Source organism: Heliangelus exortis, chromosome 16 (assembly GCF_036169615.1).
Source record: "Heliangelus exortis chromosome 16, bHelExo1.hap1, whole genome shotgun sequence".
In the NCBI taxonomy this organism is placed as follows: domain Eukaryota; kingdom Metazoa; phylum Chordata; class Aves; order Apodiformes; family Trochilidae; genus Heliangelus; species Heliangelus exortis.
In genome coordinates this window covers 7414983-7438449 of record NC_092437.1, presented here as the reverse complement: position 1 = coordinate 7438449, position 23467 = coordinate 7414983, and the positions used below count along the sequence as shown (strand labels likewise).

The following is a 23467-nucleotide window of genomic DNA, read 5'->3' as shown; positions in this document are numbered from 1 at the left end:
AATTTTATCAAGGTAACTAGAATTGTTTTGGAGTAACACTTTGCTTTCTCAGACAAGTTTGTTGCCCTTGGGGATGGGGAATTATCTTTTGTTGTGTGTTTTGTTGTATGTTGGCTTTACAACAGCTTCAGTCTGTGACTGAGGCTCTTTGGCTGTATTGTAAAAGCAAATTAGAAATAATAGTAATTGCATGCAAAACCTGAGCCCACAGCTATTTCCTTTTCCTATGCAAATTGAGTAATTACATGCACAAATGCAATTGCAGTGTATTTATTCATGCACACAATTTTATTAATTGTTTGCAAATATCAGGATTATGATACGCAGTTCTCTTTGTGTGAATGCACACACAAATCATTGAGTGCAATATTCTGACTACCCAAGCACAGACTTTATTAAGTTGCTGGAAGGAATTGAGTCTTTTGTGTTTAAATTAATTGTTCTAAGTGAAAGTAAGATCTTGTATTAGAGATGGAAAATAGGAAATTCCTTTAATGACTTGTATATTTAACGGGCAGGGATTTTAGACTAACCTTTTGTTTTTCTCCCAGAGAGATTCAATGTGTATTTGATGCCATCCCCTAATTTAGATGTGCATGGGGAATGTACCTTGCAGATAACATTTGAGAATATCTGTCTTTGGGACATCCAGAATCCCAGAGTAAAACTCATCTCTTGGCCATTAAGTGCCCTCCGACGCTACGGGCGGGACCCGTCCTGGTTCACGTTTGAAGCAGGGAGGTAGGTGTGTGCTCACTCTGCTGCTTTCCTTAGGGGTACTTTGGACCACTTCCCAAGCATGTTGAAGGACATGAGACCTTCTCCTCAGACAGTAACCAGTCTGTACCTTCTGCTAAAAAAAAAAATTGTAAACAGTAAAAATAAAAAAATTTGGCAGTTACCAAATAAAAGTGCCTCGGGGGGAGGGTGGGAGAACTGTGGCATGCCAGGGGACTGGAGGGTGGAGGCTGGCAGCTTTCTATAGTATTGTGTAGGGCTGTTCAGTAAAGCACTATGTGAGCCAGAGAGTTGGATGGACACATCTGGGAAGAAGGAAATTTAATTCTGGAATGTGTACAGTGTGGGCCTTTGAGTGCAGTGTTACAGGTGCAGTACGAGAAGTGGAGTTTGAGGTTGAGAGCAGTGATTGCCAAGTTGTTTCCCTAAAGCAAACTAAAGTAAAGGAGAAGGGACTCCTGTGTTCCATTGATTAGATTTCTGTTTTCCATCTAGTTGACAAATGGATTTATAAGAAATTTGAATGTAAATCCTTGTTTTAGAGAGGTTGTTCTGTATTGCTTCCTGCAGCTCAGTCTTAATGAGCTGAAGTCTTTGTCTGGCTGAAATTGGAGCCCTTATTTGTTGAAGTAAAACTATTAAATCCTTTCTAAGGGATATAGATGCATTATTTTAGATAAGCACATTAAATAACTATAATAGTAAAAGAGAAGCAGATCAAACAATTGGCTTCTCTGGGAAGGGATGTGGCGTTTGAATTTTTATCCTCCATATTACTGCAGAATTTAGTCCTCCTCAGGGGAGGAGAGGGTTACATTTTTGCTTAGCTGATCATGCATTAGCCATAGGACAATGCAGCTGGGATGCTGAGGCTATGTAGCTGTTGTTTCAAGTGGAAGACAAAGCTCTGCACAATTCATTACAGGCAGTGTTAAAAGTTTAAAAGGGGAAGACAGATTAATCCTGCCTGGCACAGATTCTAGATAGGATCTAAATATTAAAAATTTAGGTCTTGAGCATGAACTCTCTAGAGCTTAAGCGCTTATAATAGATCAGTGGTATTTAGCCAAGTCCCTTTTTGGTGAGAGCAATATAAATATGAATTAAAATAGTAAGATTGGATCGAGGCTGGTAAGACCCAAACACAAAGACTTTTAGATAACTTTGTTCCATATTTCAGCAACCTTTTGCTTTCTTACTGCTTGTGCGATGGTGCTTCTCCAGCAGCGTGGTAAAGTTTTGATTGTTCGTGGTGATCTGTAAACTTCAAATCTCACACTTGGAATGTGTCTGCCCTTGCTTTGCCAGGATGTGTGACACAGGAGAAGGACTGTTCATCTTTCAGACCAGAGATGGTGAAGCAATCTATCAGAAGGTTCACTCGGCAGCTTTGGCCATAGCGGAACAACACGAGCGCTTGTTGCAGAGCGTGAAAAATTCCATGGTACGGCTGCTTTTGGTACCTTTGTTGTCTTGCCCTGGGTAACAGTGCACAGCATGTTTCTGCAGTGGGATTTTTAGGTTTTGACTCACAGATAATAAGCAGTCTGATTATTATTACACACTGCTTGATTTTAATATTTAAAGCAGTATATGTAACTCGTGTTACTTTTCAAGAATTGAAACAACAGGGAAAACTTGAAGTCCTTGATTTTTGTTTTTGCAAAGCTATCAATAAGTGTGAATTAAAATGGAGATGCTCCTGTCAGTGCATATTCTCATAAGTTTCCTGTGATTAATCATCATGAATTTGTTTGGAAGCGTTTTTCATCAGTCTAATCTATTCTCAAAATGTTGTGGCTCTTGCTCAGTTCATCAGTTGCTAATTGATGTCTGCACTCCCAGGAATGCTTTGGAAAGAGTCATATGGTTCAAATTAAACCTTGGGGGAGGACTAGATATTTGCCTGAGCTCTCCATGGATGTCTGTTTTCTAAAAGTTGTTTTTAAGTCAGAAACATCTTTTATGATGCACATGACTGGTGGGGAATATAAGAATAAGATGCAAAAGGAGCATACAAATTGAGAACAGATATTGTGGAATCTTCAAAAGCATTTCATCTAAGGAAGTGAATTTTATAGCACTTGGACCTAATGTGTTTCAAACTCTCATTAACTTTTTTTTTTTTCTCCATGAAACCTGTGGAGTGAAAAGAAATGTTCTGTTTCTCCCATATCACAATTGGTCTCTCTGCCTCAAGACTTGTGGGTTGCCTTTGACAGCAAAATTTAGTATCTTGAAGATAACAGGCATTCTGGATTATATAAAATGCCCAGAATAGACAACTGTGGAAGAGCCTGGCTATAAAATACATCTCTGTTTCAGACAGTAGTAACTGATTTACGTAACCTGAAACAAGACTTAGGGTTTTCTCTTCCTGTAATCATAAACACTGCTGTTATCCCCACCTATGTCAAATCCTTCCAGCTCATTCTGCCAACATCTTGGTTTCAGGAAAAAGTTGTAGTAATGAATTACCTCTTTATTAACTGGATGACCTAGGTGGGATGGAACAGAAAATGGCAAATTTAACTTGTGGAAACTTAAGAAAATATGAGAGTGGATATTGAGCAAATGCAGAAGAGAAGAAACTCTCTGGAGTATTTGTGTTTATTTTGTTTTTCCACTTGGTTTGGATTGAGACAGAGTGGAAGCCAAATACAAAATAGGAAAGTTAATTATCTTAATAATAGTCCCATGAGGAGAGGAAGAGCAATAGGAAACTCTTTCCAAGTGTCCCAGCCAATCCTGGGGACTGTGTAACTGATTGTTTCAACCAAACATGCAGGCAAATGAGTGTTTCTGTTGTTTGTAGAGCAGGTGGGATAACTGAAAAGGGCAAGTGAAGAAAATTCAAGTCTGTTTCTGGGCAGTGTGGGTGATGGAATGTCTGCACTTTCAGCAGGAAAGAGACTAGTTAGTGTTTGTTATATATAAGTGAATATATTACACACTAACTGACGTGTGATAGACCAATTTTCAGCGGATGTTACTCTGGTAACTTGTGGTGGTGGCATTACTGTGTGGTCACTTCTCTAAAGGCCCATGGGAGAGTGATGTGCCTGTGAGTTCAAGTACTAAGTTGGAGCTTTTCTTATGACAGTCTCTGCCATCTGTCCATTTGGACCATGTACTTTTGCCATTGTTTCCAGGTTCACTGGGAAGAACTTGTCACTGTGCTTGCTTGCTTTCAAAAGTGTTAGAACTAGCAGGTGAACTTTGCACTTGGACTTTCCCCATCCCCAGCAAAGCATCATCTAACACCATCTTTTCTGTTTTTTAGTTTAGTTTAAAATGAAAAACGTTATAGTTCTAGTTAGGGAATATTTATTTAAAAATATCCAAAATTATCAAAATTGAGACAGATGGGTAGATGACACAAATACTCAACAGTAACTAAATTAAGCAGATTAAAATTACCCTAGGCTAAGTCAGCATAATTAGCTAACTTTTGTAGCTTATCAGGATTAGAAGCAATCCAGTAACCTGGTGAGAGCACAACTTCATTTTCATAAAACAAGAATAAATGCTGGCACAATAGTGAATAAACTTATAGGTAATTTCCTATTTGGTGCTTTTTGCATTTATGTAGTAGCATCTCTAATAGATGATGTCTGATGCTGTGCTGTAGAATTGCTGCAGTCTTACAAGTGCCAGTAGACTCACCAGGTGCACATTTTGCTCTAGATTTCAATAGAGAGCAGCTGCACAACCTCTAAAAGCTTTTTCATGAACAGTGTCCAACCACAGCCTCTAAATCTAATTCTATAAATAAACCCTAGAGTGCAAAGTGGGGAATAAGAACATAGTCCTGGTGAACTGAAAGTCTTGTAATTTAGTAGCAAAATATAATTGTTGGGGATGGGTCAGTTTGCCCCTGAGTAAGGAGTTTCCCAAATCTATCATGGAAACCTTGGCTGGTTCCAAAATAGTCAGTAACATTTGGTGGCTTCTCTGGGCTTCAAGAACACTTAGATTTAGAAGTTTAGGCAGAGGATCATAATAGGACCATAGAGCTGCTGATTACAAAATATTTGTAAATTACATCTTTGTTCAGATCAACTGACGTCCTTATTTTTCTAATTTGTTTTTCTTCTGCTTTTGAATGCTTCAAGAAGGAGTTTGTTTAATTTGCTTGCACTTCACAACCAACTGTCTGTATTGTTTCTAGCTCCAAGAATTATTTACCCTGAGCTTTTGCATTAGTGAAACTTGAGCTATTATTTACAGAAAGGGTAAATTGAAGTAGAAAGTAGGAGATAGTGTGGTGAGAAATGAAGTGTACACTGAGTGTCTTCTCTTTGCTCCTGTAATCCTGACCACTGCTGCATCAGTGATGTGATTATCCAAGGTAGGGGTGATAGTATTAAGCTACCTGATGAATCCTGGTTCCTGTCCAAGAAAGAAAAAGGGAGTTGAGTGTCCCATGTTGATAGAGTGAAATAAAGCTGCCAAGAACTGTTGAGAATGTGGGCTATAATGTGTCTGTCACCTCCCTAGCAGTAGTTCTCTTTATATTACAGTATGTTGGTTCAGTTTGTGACTGTAAGTGGGTCTGGCCCTTGAAATGCATGTGCAAAATTGATGAGATAATGGTTCCTCAGTTGGGAACCTCAACCTGATGCTTTCTGATGATGTGCTGCTGCTGTCTGGTGAGGTCTGAGCATATCCTGACCAGAGTCAGTGACCCCCCTCACAAGTGGGATTCATTATTTTCCTTTTTTCTTTTAAAGGGAAGAAAGAGCTGGTTTAGCTTATGAATGCCTGAAGCCATTCTGGTCATTTGATAGCTCATCTCATCCAACTGTTTCCCTTTTTCCACTTTTACTTTACCAGACAATGAAAAGAAAATACCTTTTCAAGTTATATTTTCATGACTATTTGGTTGCCATGAAAACTGATTGGAGCAGTGCTGTGACTTGACTGCTGTCATCTGTGCCTGCTCCCAGATCAGACTGCTTTAAAAGAAGAAATTCAAACCTTAAATCTCACAGAAGTAATAACAGTGAACTTCTCAGCTTTGGCAGCTCTGGCTCAGTGCTTCATAGAAAGATATTATCAGCCAGGTTACCTGCAGCCTTCCCCAAGGCTTCTTCCCTTCTCAGCAACTCAGGTGTGCACTGGATCCCTCTGATGTGCTTCTCTCCAAGCTGGAGCCTGCTATTGTCTCTGGTCATTTCCACAGAGATTCATAATTAAAAGCAGAAATGGTGTTTGCTAACTTTTGAATTAAGAGAAGAATATTGAGTATCAGTGTAAGATGGATTGTAGTCAAAACAATAGCAATATGTCAGTGACCTTTAATTTCCAAAGTTGTTTTTATTAGTTTGCCATTCTAGAGCTTTGCTGTAAGGAGTTTTGCCAGTGTTGGGTTTTTTTTATCAATTATTGTTCTAATTGATTTTGATTGAATATATGAATTTGCTTCACTTGGAAGAAAATCCCCTCAAAATCACAGGGAGCACCTTCTTCTCCAACTGGGGATCCCAAGATAAAGGTTTATCTAATGCAAATTGCTCTTCAAAGTCTTTGAAAATTGGAGTCTCCAGATTGAGGAGTCCAACCAAACCTAACAAATCTTAAATCAGCTCTTTTTTCATTCCTTTTGGAACCATGTTCACAGCTAACATAGGAGAATGGTGGTGTGTAGATGCTGTACTTTTGGGTGGGTCTTTTTGATTGTTTGTGTGGATGTTTTATTATTTAAGGTTTTTTGGTTTTGTTTTCTTTTTTTTTTTTTTTTTTTTTTTTTTTTACCAGGCAATGGTTTTGCCTCTGATGCAAGTTTTGCTGATTGCTAAGGTGGCATCCAAGAAAGGAAATACTTTAACTTTCCTCCCCAGGACTTCTGGGAACCAACTGCAGCCTGTCTTTGACCCAGAGCCCAGCAAATTGCCTTAGCATAGCTTTTATATCTCTCATTCAAGTGACAAGAAGAGGCACAGCAGCTCCTGAAAGGACATTGTAGAGAGGTTGGTGCTGGTCTCTTCTCACAGGTAATTAGTGATAGAACAAGAGGGAATGGATTCAAGCTGCTACAGGGTAGGTTTAGACTGGACATTAGGAAAAAAATTTCACAGAAAGAGTGGTCAGACACTGGAATAGGCTGCCCAGGGAGGTGGTTGAGACACCATCCCTGGATGTGTTTAAGGGTTGTTTAGATGTGGTGTTGGGGGATATGCTTTAGGGGAGAGCTTTGTTAGAGTAGGGATGATGGTTGGACTTGATGGTCCCAAAGGTCTTTTCCAGCCTGATTCTTCCATCTCCCATCTGCTTTGGCTGAGGTGCTACTGAATATACCTCAAGCCCTGCCACGTGTGCAGGGAGCTGTGTTTGTCCTGCTCTGGGGACCCTTAGCTGGTTTTAGGTTCCAGCATTCTTCTTCTCCCCTGGGCAGAAGGTGGTGAGAGGCTATGGTTTGGGTGCCTTCCAGTTCAGAAATTGTGTGTTGTATTAATGAGCTGTGGAGTGGCTCTGTGCCCACAGCCTTTGCTCCTGCATGTTCCAGCACATCAATTCTGGCTTTTCCCAGCCTGCTGAAGGTGTCCCTGTGGCATAAAACCTGGCCATTATCAACTTACTCCTACTCTTTCTGTTGCTGCAGAGATACAGTAGGTTAATTGTGAGGATGAAATCAGTTATCATTAAAGTTTCCTTTGCTCACAGTCTGAGGGACTTTGATGAAATGCTGTGTATTCAGGACATAGCATACGAATTCTTATCTCCAGCTGTGGGTTTTTTAATGTTTTCCCCCACTGATTGAGTTCAGGAGGGGGCACCCCTCCAGCCCCTTCCCTTTTCTGTGTCTGTATCTGATCTTTCTCTAGCTGTGTCTCTTAGCCTGTATTTTTCTCCAGTTCTCCTGATGGCTGAGCTGTTGCTCAAACTGCCTTATCTTGCTGTTCAGCTCACCAATAAATGGCACCACTGTAAAAGCCAGGAAATGCTATCTTCTTCACAAGGCTCTGCTGATTTTTATTCCCAGTTAAAGATCTGTCATTGTTTGTTTCCATGGTGCTGAGCTGTGTGTGGTGACACTGCAAAGGGTGTTGGGGCTTTAGTGAAGAAGCTGTAATAAATACAGTGTAGGTGGAACTTTGCATGGTGCAGTGATTCACATCCAGCTGACGTGGAGGTGGTGTTTTACGAGCAGGACTTGATCTGAGTTTGGTTTTGGGTTGTTTTACCCTCCCAGGCACAGTGTCCACTATGCAGAGAAGGCTGAAGGTAGTTCATGCCTCTAAATAACTTAAAAATGGCTCTCTTAAAAGACAGCCAGCCCTCACCTATTGTCTGTGCTTGCTTCACCTGTTTCTTTTTGCTCCAAAATCTACTGATCTTCATGCAAAAAGTTCTTTCACCTGAAGTTTTGTGAAACTAAACTACAAAAGCTGACTCTTTTGTCAAAATCTGTCTTTATAAATTAGAAAAGTCAAGTGAAGTCTTGGTATGTTTGAACTGATGTTTTTCTGAGATTTTGAGAGGAGAATTTTAGCTGTACTGTGGGACTTAGGATAAAACCCAGTTATTTTTATCAGCTTGTGGATACATCTGATGAAGTTCTTAGGGAAAAAAAGCCTTGAAGTAGTCAGTTCTCACATATTTTTGTGATAAGTATAGTATAACTAACAAGGGACTGTGATTAAGAAAATGTAGCTGAAAGCCTTGCATGTAGGGTAGGTGTGAGATGTGGCTTCCAGCAATGCACTGCAGCCCACGTGCTCTCCTCTCAGCTTACCTGCATGTGCTGTTCATTCAAAGAATTTAGCTGAAGGATGCTGTTATCTCCCTTGTTGAACAGGAGTTCAACAGCTGGCATGTTCTTCAGCTCTAGGAGATGGGAGATTAATAGAAAACACTTAAAAACTTAAAAACAACTTGTCCCTATCTGTGTGAAATATCTCCAGTCTGGTTCTTGGTGTGCTGAGGCTTGGAGAAACCGCTTGAGTCGCTGGGGAGACCCCCAGATGGCTTTGAGCATACTGGCACTTCTCTACCTTCCATTGAATCCCCCTTTCTGTTTCAGCTCCTTGAGTTACAGCTCCCCTCAGGGGAAGCAGTGCTAGCCCAGGACCAGGGGAGCAGCAAGGTGAGCCTGGTGTGCAGCAGCCTGGCCTCCTAACCCGAGTGGTGTGTGTGTGCCCGTGGAGACTGATCCCTGCTCGTGTCGGGTGGGCAGAGGGAGGGAGGAAGGATCATTGCAAGTCCTTCCAGCCGTGCTCTTCCTGAAGGATTTGTGAGAAACACGACTGTCTCCTTCACATCAGTTTACTGCTTTGCAGCTTCAGATGAAGATGAGCGAGCGAGCCGTGTCCCTCAGCGCCATGGTGCCCTTGCCCCGCAGTGCCTATTGGCAGCACATCACACGACAGCACAGCACGGGGCAGCTCTATGCTCTGCAAGGTAAGGAGACACTGGGGTGGACATAGTAGAAGCCTGTCATCTCACTGAAAGCTGGTGTTTGTTTGAAGCTGGATGCCACTGCTGTCTGGTTGATGAAGAGAAGGGCAGATCCCACCTTAGGGTGGACACTTGGGTGTCATCAGGAGGTACTGTTCCTGCCATTGGAGGGGGATGCTTGATCTGACAAGTTTTCTGACTGTTTTTAAGGAAACAAAGAGAAGTTAGTGTCACAGGATGACCAGTTATCAAGGTTTCCCAATCCTTCCTGTTACCAAACTCTTTTAATGGCACCTGATTTTTTTTTAACCAAGACATTTGCCTCTCCCACACTTTGGATGCCTGCCTCCTACTGAGAGGGATGCAGTCGTCATTATTCATTTTGTGTACTGCCTAACATTCAATCAAAACAACTGCATCCTTGAAAACAGCCGAATTAGGGAAAGTAAAAGGAAAAGGCCACTGTTAGTAGTTCTAGAAAACTGTTCATTCCACAGCTACAGTGCTGCCACCATCACAACAGCAGGGCCTGAAGATGGGGAGGGAGATGTCTTCTCTGGATCCCCTCCCTGTGATCAGCTCTAGGGGCAGCACAGCTCAGTCCCCTCCTTGCCTGAAAACCTCCCCGAGCTGCAGCGAGGGTGGAATCGCTCCCCCTGGGAGGACTCGGCACCTCCTTGTCCCTCCGTGGTCACCAAGGGACATCTAGTGGTGGTTGCTGAGCGCAGGGATGGGGTGGGGGAGCACAGCAATCCCTGCCCGAGTGGTTCAGAGTGGTTCAAAACTGAACCTCAGTGTCCTGAGACTGCAAACTGCAGCTGTCTGCTGCTTTCCCCAGAGGTGCCCCTGGAGCAGGATCTGGAACACTGGGGAGCTGGTCCAAAGTCAGCATCTTGTAGTCATGCATCTTTTGAGAGTTTAAAAAAAAAGAAAAAAAAGAAAAAAAAAAAAGAAAAGTGCACTTCAAGACACACTTCCACTCTAAGCTAGGTGGACTGAGTTAGTGTGTGTGCAGAAGCTGGGATTGAATAGTTGGGGAGTCAGCATCAGGGTTTACTCAGAAAAGTCAGCAGAAAACAGCCTGAACCCTTAAAAAGAAATGGAAGAGCCTGGAATATTGAATGGAAGGAGCCAATACCTGACATACCTTTATTTTCACAATGTATGGAATAAAGGCTGAGCTTGATGAAACATTGGGATGATAGATGGGCTGAAGCACTGGGCTGTCAGAACGTGGTGGTCAGCTTGGCCATCAGGACATGGGTTGTTTCCCTGTTGTCCCTGTGGGTCAGGGCTGCTGTGTGCTGAGCCCAGGGACAGCCTTGCTCTTAGTGCTTCATCTTGCTGCAGAAAACCCCACAGGTAAACCTGTGTGTAGCATAAAAACTCAGGAGCTGGCAGGACTTTCTAGTACTAACATGGAGATGGCATTTACTGACACCAAGCATTCAGAAATCACTAAACAGGTATTTTAAAACAACCTGGTTTGGAAAACTTGTAGTACCTTTGTTTTCTTGTTTCCCTTCTCTCAGATACTAGGATTTCTCAAGGATTAATAAGTAACAGATATTTATTTAAATAAATCCGAATATTCCAGGGGTTGGCACCCCTAGAACACAGAATATCACAAGCTGTTACTAAAAATTACAAGTGGTGGCAGCCCTGACACAGTTATATTCCTGTCTGGTCCTCAGCAGATTTTTCAAATCATAGAAAACTGGTATTTTCCCTTTTTCCTTTTTTGAACACTAGAGGGGGCAGGCAGCCCATAAAAAGTCCCAGCTAAACCCAGCAAATGTTTCAGAGGGGGGATGAACAGTAAAAGCAGCACTTACATGTCTGTTCGAATTTGTTCAATAAATTAGGGCATGGGAAGATGACCTGCTGGTGGCAGCCTGTGGCACACAGGAACAAGGCTACTTGCAGCACTCTGACACAGCCAGGGGATTGGGCTTACTGTGCCTTTCCATGGAGTCCTTTATTAAAATGATAATTCAACACTGAGCTGACAGAAGATAAATAGATTGTATGGGTACAAACTACTTGTTTCATATTTAGAAAAAATAGCTTGCTTGTTAAATTGGGAAAAAAAAAAAAGGATCCTAGGAGATTGTTGTCATGAAAATGGGGTAAAAGGTTTTGCAAAATAAACCAGCCATGCAGCCACTGTTGTAATTAGGAAAGACACTGAAGTCCTTGTCTTGTTCATCAGTCTGAGCTACTACTTCAGTGGTACCCCAAGCACCTCTAATTAGAGCAGGCTGCCAAAATCTTCAAATGCTGAAATTATTCCTGGAGAAAGAAATCTCAAGTAATTATACTGAGTTCTCTAATTCTGTATGTGTGAAGCAGCATTTCACTCACTTGTTGGTAGAGGCACCTGAAACCTATGCAAAAGCTTTCCTTCCTCATAGCTGGAATTTATGGTTTCTAAATCAAATCTTTTACCCATTTCTAATGTACAGAAAATAACTGATGCTAGTAATGATCTAAAGTTCATTTTGCATGTACAATGCCAATCAGACCTTTTTACAAATTAATTTTGTTTGTATGACTTTCTGTTCTTAAGGAACTAGAAAAGAAACTCTGAAATTCTCAGGCGGAGCAGCAGATTAAGCAGGGATAGGTATAATGACAAGGCTGTTATCTGTAGTCCACATAGTCCTTTATAAAGTGCTGAATAAGGTACCTGTGTCTTACTGAGTGTTCTGTTTTTTCCATCTGTCCTGGTGAAGATGTTTCTAGCCCTGTGAAGCTTCATCGCACGGACACTTTTCCAGCCTACAGGTCAGACCATCGATAAAGGACTGTGAGGAACTTTAAAAACTCTTTGTCTTCTGACTGACTGCCCCAGGATGACAGTGATATTAAGCAAGAATGGAAACAAAGAAGAGTCCAGGTTGGATGAGGTATTCTTGCAATACAGAGGTTTTTTTTTAAACTTTGCAAAAGTTTAATAGATATATAATAGATATTGGGGAGGGGCACAAAACCAACAAACCCTCCAGAGTTTCTTTTATATCTTACAGCTGGACAGAGAAGAAATCACTCCCTAGATATTTCCAAATGTTTTTGTATGATAGGTATGTTGTAAATATGACTTCCCTGTTGTAGTGTGGTTTCATTTTGTCTCTTAAAGCTGTGTGTTCACTGATGTCAGCTGTGTCATCCTTGTTCATTGTAATGCTTATATTTAGTTATTTACATTATTGTTCAGCCTAATCCTTGACCTTTGAAATGGTGGCCAGTTTTGAGCAGCTATTGGATACGATTTTTCCTTTGGAGCTTGATGAAGACTTGATTGATTTCTTTTAAAAGCACCCTCTCTATCTTCTATTTCCTGTATTTATTTCCATCTCTGTAAATGTTTAAAATAATAAAAAAAAAAAACAACAAATTCCCACCTAATTTGTACTTAGTGTACTAATTTGCACTTTTTGTCATCACTATCAGCATCATGAACCAAAGTGTTGTGAAGCCATTAGGGCATGAAATGTGATGATGGAGGAGGGGACAGTTGCTTGCTGTGGGTTCCCCCTCCACATCTAAAGCCACACAACTACTCATCAGGTTTAAAAATAGCATAGTCGACTACCATGTGGAGTGGTCAGAAATGTCTGCTTCCAGACATTGGGAATTAAGGTTCTGTGTCTGCTTCCAGTCCTGGTGAATCACCTGGCTGGAGTGGTAGAATTAAAACTGCAGAGCTATAGAATGGGAAGGAAGAACATTGGAAGAAAAGATTAGAATGCAAAATGATCTGGACAAGTTGAAGAAATCCAGTAGGAACAAGTGCTCCTAGGCAAGGCTGATTGACTACACAAACACATCATGGAGAGAGAAGCAAGAGAGCAGCCCTGTAGAAAGAGATGTGAAGGTTATAGCAGATTACAGGTGGAACACGAGACAACATGGCCATGCTCATGCTAAACAACTAAATATCAAGAGATTGTAGAAGCATTTAGCTTTCTAGACAGCAGAAGTCATTCTTCTACTCTGCTTGAGGCTGGCAAGGTCTCAGTGGAACCTGGTGGCTGAACCCAAGCTGGCACATTCAGCTACTGCAACCACCTGGGCCCTGGTGGCATGGTGGGATGGGTTAGCTCTTGTGTTGCACTCTGTAGTATCTTTACTTTCCTCTATTAAACAGACTTACTCTCTAGGAATAAAAAAGGAGCAGATGGTTTCAAGTTAGTGCAACTTTTCTGTTTGTTACAGTGCCCTGAAACAACTGCTTACTCCAGTAAGATAAGTGGTTTGAGCTTAGGATCTGTCAGTTCAATAAACACATTATCAATTGTGAAGAAAACACTGGGAAAGTGTAAGATGTTGGGATTCCTTCGTCCCAAAGAGTTGTATAACAGAACTGGAGGTGAGGGAGGCTTTTTGGGAAGCAAGCCAATGAGTGTGGTAAAGGTAAATGTGTCTCTGAAGGAAAAAAAAAAATTCAGTATGCCATCGTTGTTTAGGCTATACCATAGTGCAAAGATAAGCTTAATTTATTGTAAATAAGGGTTATGTTCATTTTATTTCAAAGTTGAACTGCTAACATAAGTGATTGAAAGGCTTGTTATGACTAATAGGTCTTTATCTTTCAGGTCTACTTCTGCTAATATATTCCCTTTAGAGCTGGCAGCATCTGTTGTTTTATCATGGATATGACAGTTCAGTAAATGCTTTTATTCACCTTTCACTCATGCAATGATTGATGCAGTAAGACTGTCTGTGGTTGAACAATCCAATTACAAAGAAGACCAAAAAGCCACTCTACTCTTGGCCTTTAAATGAGAGGTCATTAAATCTGTCTCTGATATTATTCTTGCTAGTGAAACTGTCTGCAAAGGATGGAAAAAAGGTCTAAAAGTAATGCGTTGAATTACTGTGGATGACACAATATCAAGAAGTTGCGTTGGTGTAATTTGTGGTACCAACAAGTTAAGTCACTTAATCTTTGCATCATTGCTGACTCAGTTATCAAGGTCTTTAGCTGAAGGAAGTGAAGGGTTTGCAGCATGGATAGTTACTGGCTTTATGGCAGGGGAAAGGTCTTCACTGTATTTGGAGCTGGGGCATTCAGACTGCTTAGCAGCCCCAGTTTGTACAGCACCAGTACATCGTGTGTGCCAGTGGTACCTGATACACTGGTGAAAACAGATGCAGAAATGGAGTGGAAGTCCTTCAGGTACTTGAGCTGCACTCTGTCAGACCAGCTGTACTTGAGAAAGTGTTCTGCAAATCCATTTGTAGAGCTGTGGGGCTTAGGGCTACAATGGGATTCAAGGTTCAGTGTGTGACAAATCCTTGAGAACTATTTTTTTCCACTCTGTGCCCTACACACAGGCCCTTCCCATTAACAGGACTTCACAAGGGTTTTGTTTGAGCTTGTCCTGTGTCTGAAAAGGATAATAACAATTTTACAGACCGGCCTCAATTGCTCCACCAGATTCCAGCGCAGCCTTTTATATCCTTTAACCTTATTCTTTCTCAGATGTCCACATATCTTCCTTGCTAACTTTTTCAAAGGTGCAAGATTGTTCTGCAAAGTCATCCAAATGCACAGGTCTGGCTCTGTGTAACCTTTCTCATTTATAGAGCTCTAAGTAACTCTGTGTGATTCCTGAGACAGCTGCTCCTCAAAGACTGAACAGAAATGCCATACCCTCTGGTTGTCTTTCATCCCACAAAAGGCCAGTGGCCAACCTAGAAGTTGTAATTGTGGAGACCAAATAATGCATTTTAGGGCTAAGAGAAGAAGGGATCAGAAGAATCTGCTTCCCCCACTTTTCTAAACCCATGCTAAGAATAGGTGTTCTATCTTCTGGGCAGGAATGAACCAGCAAACCAGTAATAGCACAGTAGGTAGATGGAGCTGGTCCAGACTGCAGCAGAACTTGGTAGGTAATGATCTTTAAAAAGCTAATGGTGGCATCAAGTACATTAGGGGAAAAAATCATAGTGTTAAGATTTAAAATTACGTTTCTTAGATGTTGTTACAGGTAACAATGCAAATGTTGTTATCTAAAGAAGGACAGAGGGCAAGGTAACCACTGTAAATCATGGTGAAATGATTTACAAGAGAAATGGAGTGGCTGACATCCTCTGCATTTCCATTTTGTAGAGAGAGATGGAGTCACACAAGGACTTGCCAAAAGTTGCTCAAGACCTCAAGGTATTTTCATCATACTTCCAAATTTTGTTTGTTTTAAATGGGATTTTACACTTGTTGTTTGACCAAAATTTAACAAAACAGTTTTTGCTTCCTTGAGGGCAGAAGGGTAGCAGTTTAAGTGAGTTGTTTCAGCATTTCTCTGAGTGAAACAGCTTTATTTTTCATGCTTGTATTGTTGTTAATATTTATTCTTAAAATGGGTAGTATTTAGTTCTACTTTCCCTTCTTACAACTTACAGCAGAAAAGCATCATTAATATTTAAGCAGATTAACATCTCTTGAAGTTTGTGACTTGCAGCCAGAATGTCATTAATTTAGATAATCACATGGATAAAATTAATGCAATAAGAGTTGTATCTGAGTCCTGTTGCTGAGCAATTCTGGTGAGTGCATAATAATACTGCTGCCTCAGGCACTGAAGTCAGGGGTCATGATGTGATATTTCTGTGTATTCATTAACTTTCACAAGGGCAAATTGATCTTCTGTTTCCATGAACACTAATGAACCATTTTCTTATTTTTAGGGAATATTCTATCACTACCACTAGCCACATAGTGTTTAAAGAAAAGCTGTTTTCAAACAGAAGGCTCTAATTAGAACTTGGGCCTCAGCTGTATTGATTGCACTGTGCTTTCTCAGTGGATTTAGAAATGCCAGCAAAGAAAGTTGCCAGGAAAAAGTTTATTGTAGTGGCTTTTTCTTTAGTTTTTAGCCTATTTCTTGACAAAAAATTACTGAGACAGTCAAGATGACTGGGTTTTTATAAAAGTGTTTTCCCAGCTATCTATCTTTTAAATACTCTGGAAATCTTAGAAATAAAAGGTGTGATGTGTTCATCTTACTCTAACCCATTAAAAAAAAAAAATGTTTCCATCTCTCTGGTGAAATTAATTCCTGGTCTTACAGCCACACCGGTGTGAGAAAATACAGAAATGCATAACTGAAAGCAGCTTAGAGTGTGTTTGGTTCTTGTCCTGGCAGCCTGTGTTGTCCCCTGAGCCCCAGGCAGTCTCTGGGCACAAGGATCCAGCTGCCCCAGCCAGCAGGTGCCAGCCTTGCCTGGGAAAGGGAACTTTACTGCTGGGTTACCTGATCACTGCCTGCTGAGCTCTCATCTCCTCTAAGCTAGGGTCCCCTTGGTACCCTTGAGTAACCTGGGTATTTGTCCCAAAGCGGAGACCAGGCCAGACTTTCATGTGCCTTTTAAATCTTTTGGTGGTGTTCTTAAAGGAATGTCCTGGGACATAGGCAGCACGGAGGAACAGGGCTGACTATGATGGAGCGATGTCGACCTAAAGCCTCAGCAGAATGACAGCTTTTCCTGAGCCAGATGAAGAGATGGTTGGGCAAAACAAGTCTGTGGCCTCTCCAGATGCCACCACACTTTGCAACTGTGACAGCCCACAAAAAGGATGATGTTGCAGGGCCCTGCCTTGTGGAGATGAGCTGCAGTCACTTGGCTCATGCTGTCTCACCATGGTCCATCACTGCTTCCAGCCAGCAGCTGATCAAGAGGATCTCCAGAGAGGCTGAGTCTGTCCAAGAGAGGACCAGCTGTTGTTGACATGGGGCTGGAAGGGTACTGACATACCTGATTCCTCTTTGGATACAGAATCTCAGTGGAATTTATCAAGAGAAAAAACCTTTCTCTCTCCTTTACCCCAAGGTATCTATCAGTGGGTAGTGGGCTGGACTCTCACGCATGGGTGGTCCCTCCAGGACACAAGCAGCATTCCTGTGGTTGGGAAAGAAGATTGAGTTGGTGCAATACCCAGGCAGAGATGCTTGAATGAGATACTAGAAAGTCTCAGTGACATGATTTGACCATGTCTAACTGCACATTCTTACTATTTTTTCCCTTTCGACTTGAGACATTTGGAGTTTTTACCAAAGGCATTTTCAGTATCAAGCCAAAGGAAAGGCAGAATGTACACTCTTTAAGTGGGGCTGAGTAATTTTCTTTCCTGAAAGCCATGGTAGGTCTCTAGCAAAGTCTGTCCTTTTCTCTGCCCCAGAAAGGCAGCAAGAAAAAAATGCTTCTGTGGCAGACCTTTGCTGACCTTTTGCAGCGAGCCAATAAGGATCGATCCAAGGCCAGGGTCCACCTAAAGCAGCAATATATAAAATAAATATTCCATTTAACTTGGTTTGGGGGCATCTGTTATTTCTAGCATTTGTTTATCCCATGTATTATTCAATTTACTTGCTTACAGAGTGAAACAAAATCAATTGAAAGTTGCTTTTCCTTTGCAGCACGTGACTGTCAAAGCCTAGTGGAAAATTGCTTAAATTGTGTGATCTATAGTTCAAACTGAGAACAGAATGCTTAATTGGAGTTTAATTATCTTGGGAGATTTGATGCTCTCTGATGGCTTTTGGGATTTTTTTTCTGTACTTGCTCAGTGGTGTCTGTTGGAGTTTCCCTTCATCTGTAGCAGAACTGGGTGCCCAGGCTGACACCACATAGTTCACCAGTGTGTAAGAATATACATAAATTACACATAAATTACACATATATCTGTCCAGCTGACCTGCTAGCAAGAAAAATACAGTACACCTTTTAACATGGGCCTGATCCTTAGAGCTGATAACTAAATGCCTATAAATTTAGTGATTTTGTGATTTTTGTGATTCAGTGATTTTAGTGATTCTGTGATTTTTGACATTGAGAACCCCCTCGTGCCTGAGATGGTATCAGCTGCACTGGTACAAGGTGCCTAAAGCTCAGCTTCCCAGTCTCCTATGGTGCTGATGTGCTGCTGGGTACTAAGAATTTGTAATTTCCAGACCATACTAGTTTTGTTGGTGGAAAATGGGGAAAAATGGGCTATGCCTTGATTTAGATCTTTGTCTTTAGATCTCTGTTCTCCATCAGAAGACACCGATCTTAAAGTGGCACTTTGGTTTGGGAAATGCTTTGTTTGGGTAGAGGTTTTTGTAAGGTCTGTGTAAATTGTAGCATTTCCCAGGTTGTCTTGGCTCTGAGACAGAGAGGGACAAAGCACAGAGGGGAGAATTTTGGCATCAGTGCCAATCTGTGCTGGGTTGTGCAGCTCACTGAGCTGTGGTGGAAAGCCCCACTTGAATGAGAGGTTAATTAAAAGGAAAGCAGACATAAAAAAACATGGGTGGGTTTTGACATTGAGAATCTTTACATCAAGGGAACTTTAGGATTTGAGTTTTACTCAAGTTTTGGATATTTTTTTTTTAAAGTTTCACTTTTTCCCAAATGAGGGCAAGATTGTTCATTAACTTCTAATCAGCCAGGCTTGTGCTGTCTAATTGCTGCTAAAGACTTCATGTCAGATGGGGAGAGTTTGGACGGAACAAATTTTTACCTGTAAGAAACCTGGAATTAAGAACTTCTTAAGTAGATGCATTTGCAGAAGATTGTTTCTCTCTTTTGTGTGTCTTTTTTTCCCTGGGGAGCCTCCTGTGCCAGCATGTTGTCATGCTGAGGAGACATTATTTAAATAAGAGCATATAGCAGGTTATATAAGGAAAGATTGCCTTCAGTGTCAGGGTTCCTCCAGGCTCCCTCCTTGAGCTACACAGCCCAAAATAAAATCTGACATTTGAGCAAGCCCAGGTGATGGTTTTGCTATTTGCTATAGTCACCTCCTAATTCAGCTTTAAACTGGGAAAGTGAACAACTGAGCCACAGAAGCCAGCAGGAATCTTTTCCATTGATATTGCTGGGCTTGGATCAGGCAACCATTTATTAGAACTCATGGGATTGCAGGAAGTCAACATTGGATGACACTGGCATTATTACTGGCTGTCACTGCTAATGTCAATGTGAACATTAGGTCTGTAACACATAAAATGAGGCAGGAAGAAATAAAGAAGGAAAATCTAGAAGAGGAAGGCTCACGATGCAATTTTTAGTATGATTGAATCAACTAATAGGCTGGTAAAAAAATCTTTGTATACTATTTGATTATGTTTCTGTGCTTGTTAATTTGTTTGGATATGATTAGGGCATTCTGAAGACTAATGCTACATTTTTTTGCTTTATTAAAAGAAGCAAGCCTGATGCATCATTATCCGTGAAAGGCTGGAAGTGCTTCTCCTGTTATTGACACATATTCATCTACCTCCCCCATGAGCCAATCATACAAACCCTAGTACTCCAGAAGGGACTTGCAGATGTGGCTTCACCTCCTTTACAAAATCTGGGAAAGTTTTACTGGTTTAAAACTCAACATATAATTCCCACTTTTAATGGAAAACTAGATTTATAGCATCTCCTAATTGCATGGATATGCTGATTTGAGCTGGGATACTCCTGCTGCTCCCAGGAGCAAAAAACTTCTCTGAGCCTGCTGCAAAGGAGAAAAAAAAATAAAATAGACTGGTCAGAAGTCATTCAAACCATCTAAGAGAGATGGATGTAATTGAGGACTGAAATTGTTTTTTAGAGCAGGATAAGATGTGAGAGATGAGTTGTTCTATGACAGTAAAGTATAAATGAGGGTTTTTTAGGTAGCTACTACTGCAGTGTCTCTCCAGCAAAGATGCCACATGGATCCTTTGGATGTGTCTGTCAGTAACTGCCACCTAAGTGTCACCTCTGCTCTTTGCTTGGAGTTACTAGAAGCAGCTGCAGGTTAAATCAACTTTAGGCTTGTTCGAAGTTGGATCAAGCACAGTTTTGCTGAACAAATGTGTGTGGGGTAGGAAAACTGTCTGCTGCTTCTGTGGGCAGGGAAATACCATGCAAAGCATGCTTTGCTGGGAGAGAAAGCCAGGAGCTGTAATGCACAGGGAGCATGAGAGTTTAGACCTTGTCCCTGTTATCCATGGGATTATCTGCAGCTGGCATTGCTCCTATTCCATCTTCCTAAACTTTGAAATCTCCCTGTTTTCTCCCTCACTACAGAGAATAACCTGATCCAAAGCACTTTCTAATGAATCTTATTAGAAAGAAATCATTTAGCAGGACTGGAGTTTGTTTGTTTTAACTGTGAGAAGACCTGGACCATCATCCTTGTACAATTTAGTTTCTTGCATTTTATTTTTCATCAGTTTTGCATCTTGTTGAACAATTTAATGAGCGGTTTCTTGTCAAAGATCCCAAAGAATGTTGTCTCTGGCACAGTACACCCAGGTGTGTGTTCACAGTGATTCTGGAAGAATATTTTGATGGGAATGAAAGAGCTCCTCTGCCTCTTTGTTTGTTACCAGATTTACAGGCTTTTATTTTTCCTTTATGAAAAGCCTGAGTCAAGCAAGTAGGAGAGTTACTCAGATAATTGTGCTGACTTTCCTATACAGGCATTACATTGGCAGTGGCTGCAGTATATCACAAGGGTATCAGGCTGGCTATTTCTGCCTAAAATACTGGAATTTTCATAATTTCTTCCAATTTTTTTTTTTTCTCATACCACAAACTTTTTATACAGAGCACAACAACAGACACATTGTCTAGGAAGAAATCTGAGCTCTCAAAGCACTGTGTCCGTGCTCACCATCAGAATGAGGGAGGAAAGTATTTATCATGTACTGCAACTAATCCAGAGATTCAGGCTTCCATAGAATCAGAAGCTTTTGTCACTGTAGTGAACTGTGACCTTAATAGCCCTTTGGAAAGCACTGGCTTCATAGTTACTTTGTTTTACAAAATGACACTGAATTTCACAGAACCTGATCCACTGAAATTGCTTGCATCATAAATACAGCAGACTCGAGGGTGCAATCGAGGTGCTGCAGAACCAGCTCAGGGGAACATCCCAGATCTTCATTTCATTTAGCTGTTACTGATGTGTCAAGAAAAAGGAAGAGTTGATTGCTGATTTGTATGCTCTGTCTTTGATTATGTTTTATTTCTGCTGTGCAGGGGGTGACAACAGAGTCTATTAACAACAACCAAGGCAGAACCATCTGATGTTCTTACAATCATGTCAAATTCTCTTCAAAATTGCTGTTGCTTTTCTTCCATTGTTGTCTCCAAAGTTTGCAGTCTGCTCTCCCAGCCATGACTGGAATTTTAATGGCCTTGCAGTCTGTTGTCTATTAGGGGGTTTATTGGTATTAATATGGTCTATTTTTCTAGCTGTCTGTTTCACTATATTTAATTTCACATTTCTGAAGTACAGGCTAAAGTGGTGCTCCCAAGGCACCATTTGCTGAAAGTTTATTTTAAAGCCATTAGTATATGCCTCCAGCAAACCCTCATTTTAGGTTATGAAGCGAAGTCTCCAGGAGCCAGCTTCTAAGGACACATCTGATTGACTCCCAACTTAAGAGAGATACGTTAAAATGATCTCAGACCTCTTTTATAGCAAAACAAAAGACTTTTCAGAACCGAGCACCTTGCTGTTGCAACACACTGACTGTAATTTGCATTTGAGTTTACACTGTGGTCATGGTTTCAGAGATCACTAATTTCCTAGAAACTTCATGAAAAGCTGAGGTTTTCAACAGAGGGAAAGGCTGAGATAGGAATTCACCTTTTACTGGGTGCCCAAGAGATCCATGTAGGCAAAGGTAGATGCTGCAGAACGCCCAGCTCATAATTTGGGCCCAGGTCCCTGGGAAGCTGGTCCTTGCCAGCTCTGTGGTAAACAAAGTTGTTTGTTCAACTTTGCATATCCCCTCTCCAGAAGATGATTTAGGGAATGAAGAGAGATACGATGCTGGAGCCCATCTGGCTGCCAGCTACCACAGGAAAGGGAGTTCTCCTGTTGCTTTAATTAAATAACCATTTTCTTTTGGGTCCCGAGTGGTTTCATTGTCTCTGTCAATGGCTGCCAGGCAGGTAGGATTACAGCTGCCACTTTTTTCTATACAAAAAACAAAAAAATGCATTTCCCAGGAGGTGAGTGCAGGAGCTGGGCAGCTGGAGAGCCTTGGGTGAAACTTGTCCTTCCTCTGCCTGGTACTGCTTGAATAACACACACTGGTGTAAGCAGGAGACTTCATTAATTTCAGCTCAAAGCCCAGCTTTCCCCTTTTGTAAACAACAGTTTCTTATCTCTAATGGTTGAAACCAAAGCCTGAGAGAGGAACTTTCTGCTCCAGGTTTGGATGAACTCATTTGGACTAAAGCAGAGCCCTGGTCTGCAGACTGTGGGGCTTGAAACCAAAGCAAAACACAATTGCATTTGTAAATCCCTGACATTCTCTGATCATTTGTCTTTTGCTGTATTTCTCTTCATTAGCAAAGATTCTTTTCTTTGGCAGAAGCAAGGCAACACCTTTTACAATTTACACACAGAGTGGGAAACTTTATTTTCTTCCTGTCTTCTTTCACCAGCCCACAGCAAACATTTATCTTCTGATTCCTCTAATAGGATGTGACTCTTTGTAACATCATATTTTGAAAGGCTGCAATTTAATGGGTGTCTTTTGTCTCCCCTTCCCCCCCCTACCCCCCCCCCCCCACAATAGGCAGAGACTAATATAAAATGCTGTGCAGCCTCCTGGTGGTCAGAATTGCTGCCAGAGGCTCCTCCAGTGCTCTTGCTCAGTCATGACTTTGCACAAGTCCATTCCAAATGTCTTCTGCAGACAGACTTGCTCAGACCACTCCCAGTTCCCTGGCCCTGTGGTGTAATGCAGATTCCAGGAGCAGAGAATTATCTGCACTGCCTCAGCACTGCACTAAGCCACTGACACAACATTGATTTCCTCTTATTATTTTACTGGTAGCAAGTATAAAAGTCCACAGCAACACACTGATAACTTAAATATCCATTTCCTCCCCTCACAGTATAGATCAAAGATAGAATTCCTTCCATCAGGGAAGCACCCGAAGGAAATACTGAGCTGTCAGCTGAAGCAGTGCTGTACATAAAACATCTCTGGTTCTATTAGTATTTGTGCCATCTCTGATGAGAGTCTTTAATCATTTCCACCTGGTTCAGGGCAGACAGGAATATACTGTATTTTCTTTCCTGAATGAACTCTGAAGGCATCTATTATTTACATTTTTTGTAATTATTTTAAATAAAACTGGCACTAAGCCAATCCTATAGGGTTGATTTCAGGTGGGTTTTATAGGCTTAGATTGCTCTTCTGGAAAAGAATCCAGCCCTGGAGAAAAGAATCCAGCCTATTCCTCCATAAAGAATAGGCTGAGGTCCCGTTTGGCTCCTGCACCACAAGCCCATTGTGTCTGGCAATAACTGCACTCTTTGATGCACCAGTCCCACAGC

The 23467-nt window shown here is 41.3% G+C and overlaps 1 protein-coding gene across 6 annotated transcripts in view; it reads left to right on the top strand.

Moving 5' to 3' along the window:
* DOK5 (docking protein 5) overlaps positions 1 to 12490 on the top strand; it is a 39369-nt gene extending 26879 nt beyond the window's left edge. For 2 of the 6 annotated variants that reach the window (XM_071759671.1, XM_071759672.1), the window contains exons 5-9: positions 591 to 741; positions 2047 to 2182; positions 8765 to 8827; positions 9021 to 9141; positions 11874 to 12490. In XM_071759671.1, coding sequence (XP_071615772.1) covers positions 591 to 741; positions 2047 to 2182; positions 8765 to 8827; positions 9021 to 9141; positions 11874 to 11941 — 539 coding nt within the window. In that variant the 3' untranslated portion in view covers positions 11942 to 12490. Of the gene's footprint in view, positions 1 to 551; positions 742 to 2046; positions 2183 to 8764; positions 8828 to 9020; positions 9142 to 11873 lie in introns of all 6 variants that reach the window. The other 4 variants (XM_071759669.1, XM_071759670.1, XM_071759674.1 and 1 more) reach the window with 2 other exon arrangements.
* The last annotated feature ends 10977 nt before the right edge of the window (positions 12491 to 23467 follow it).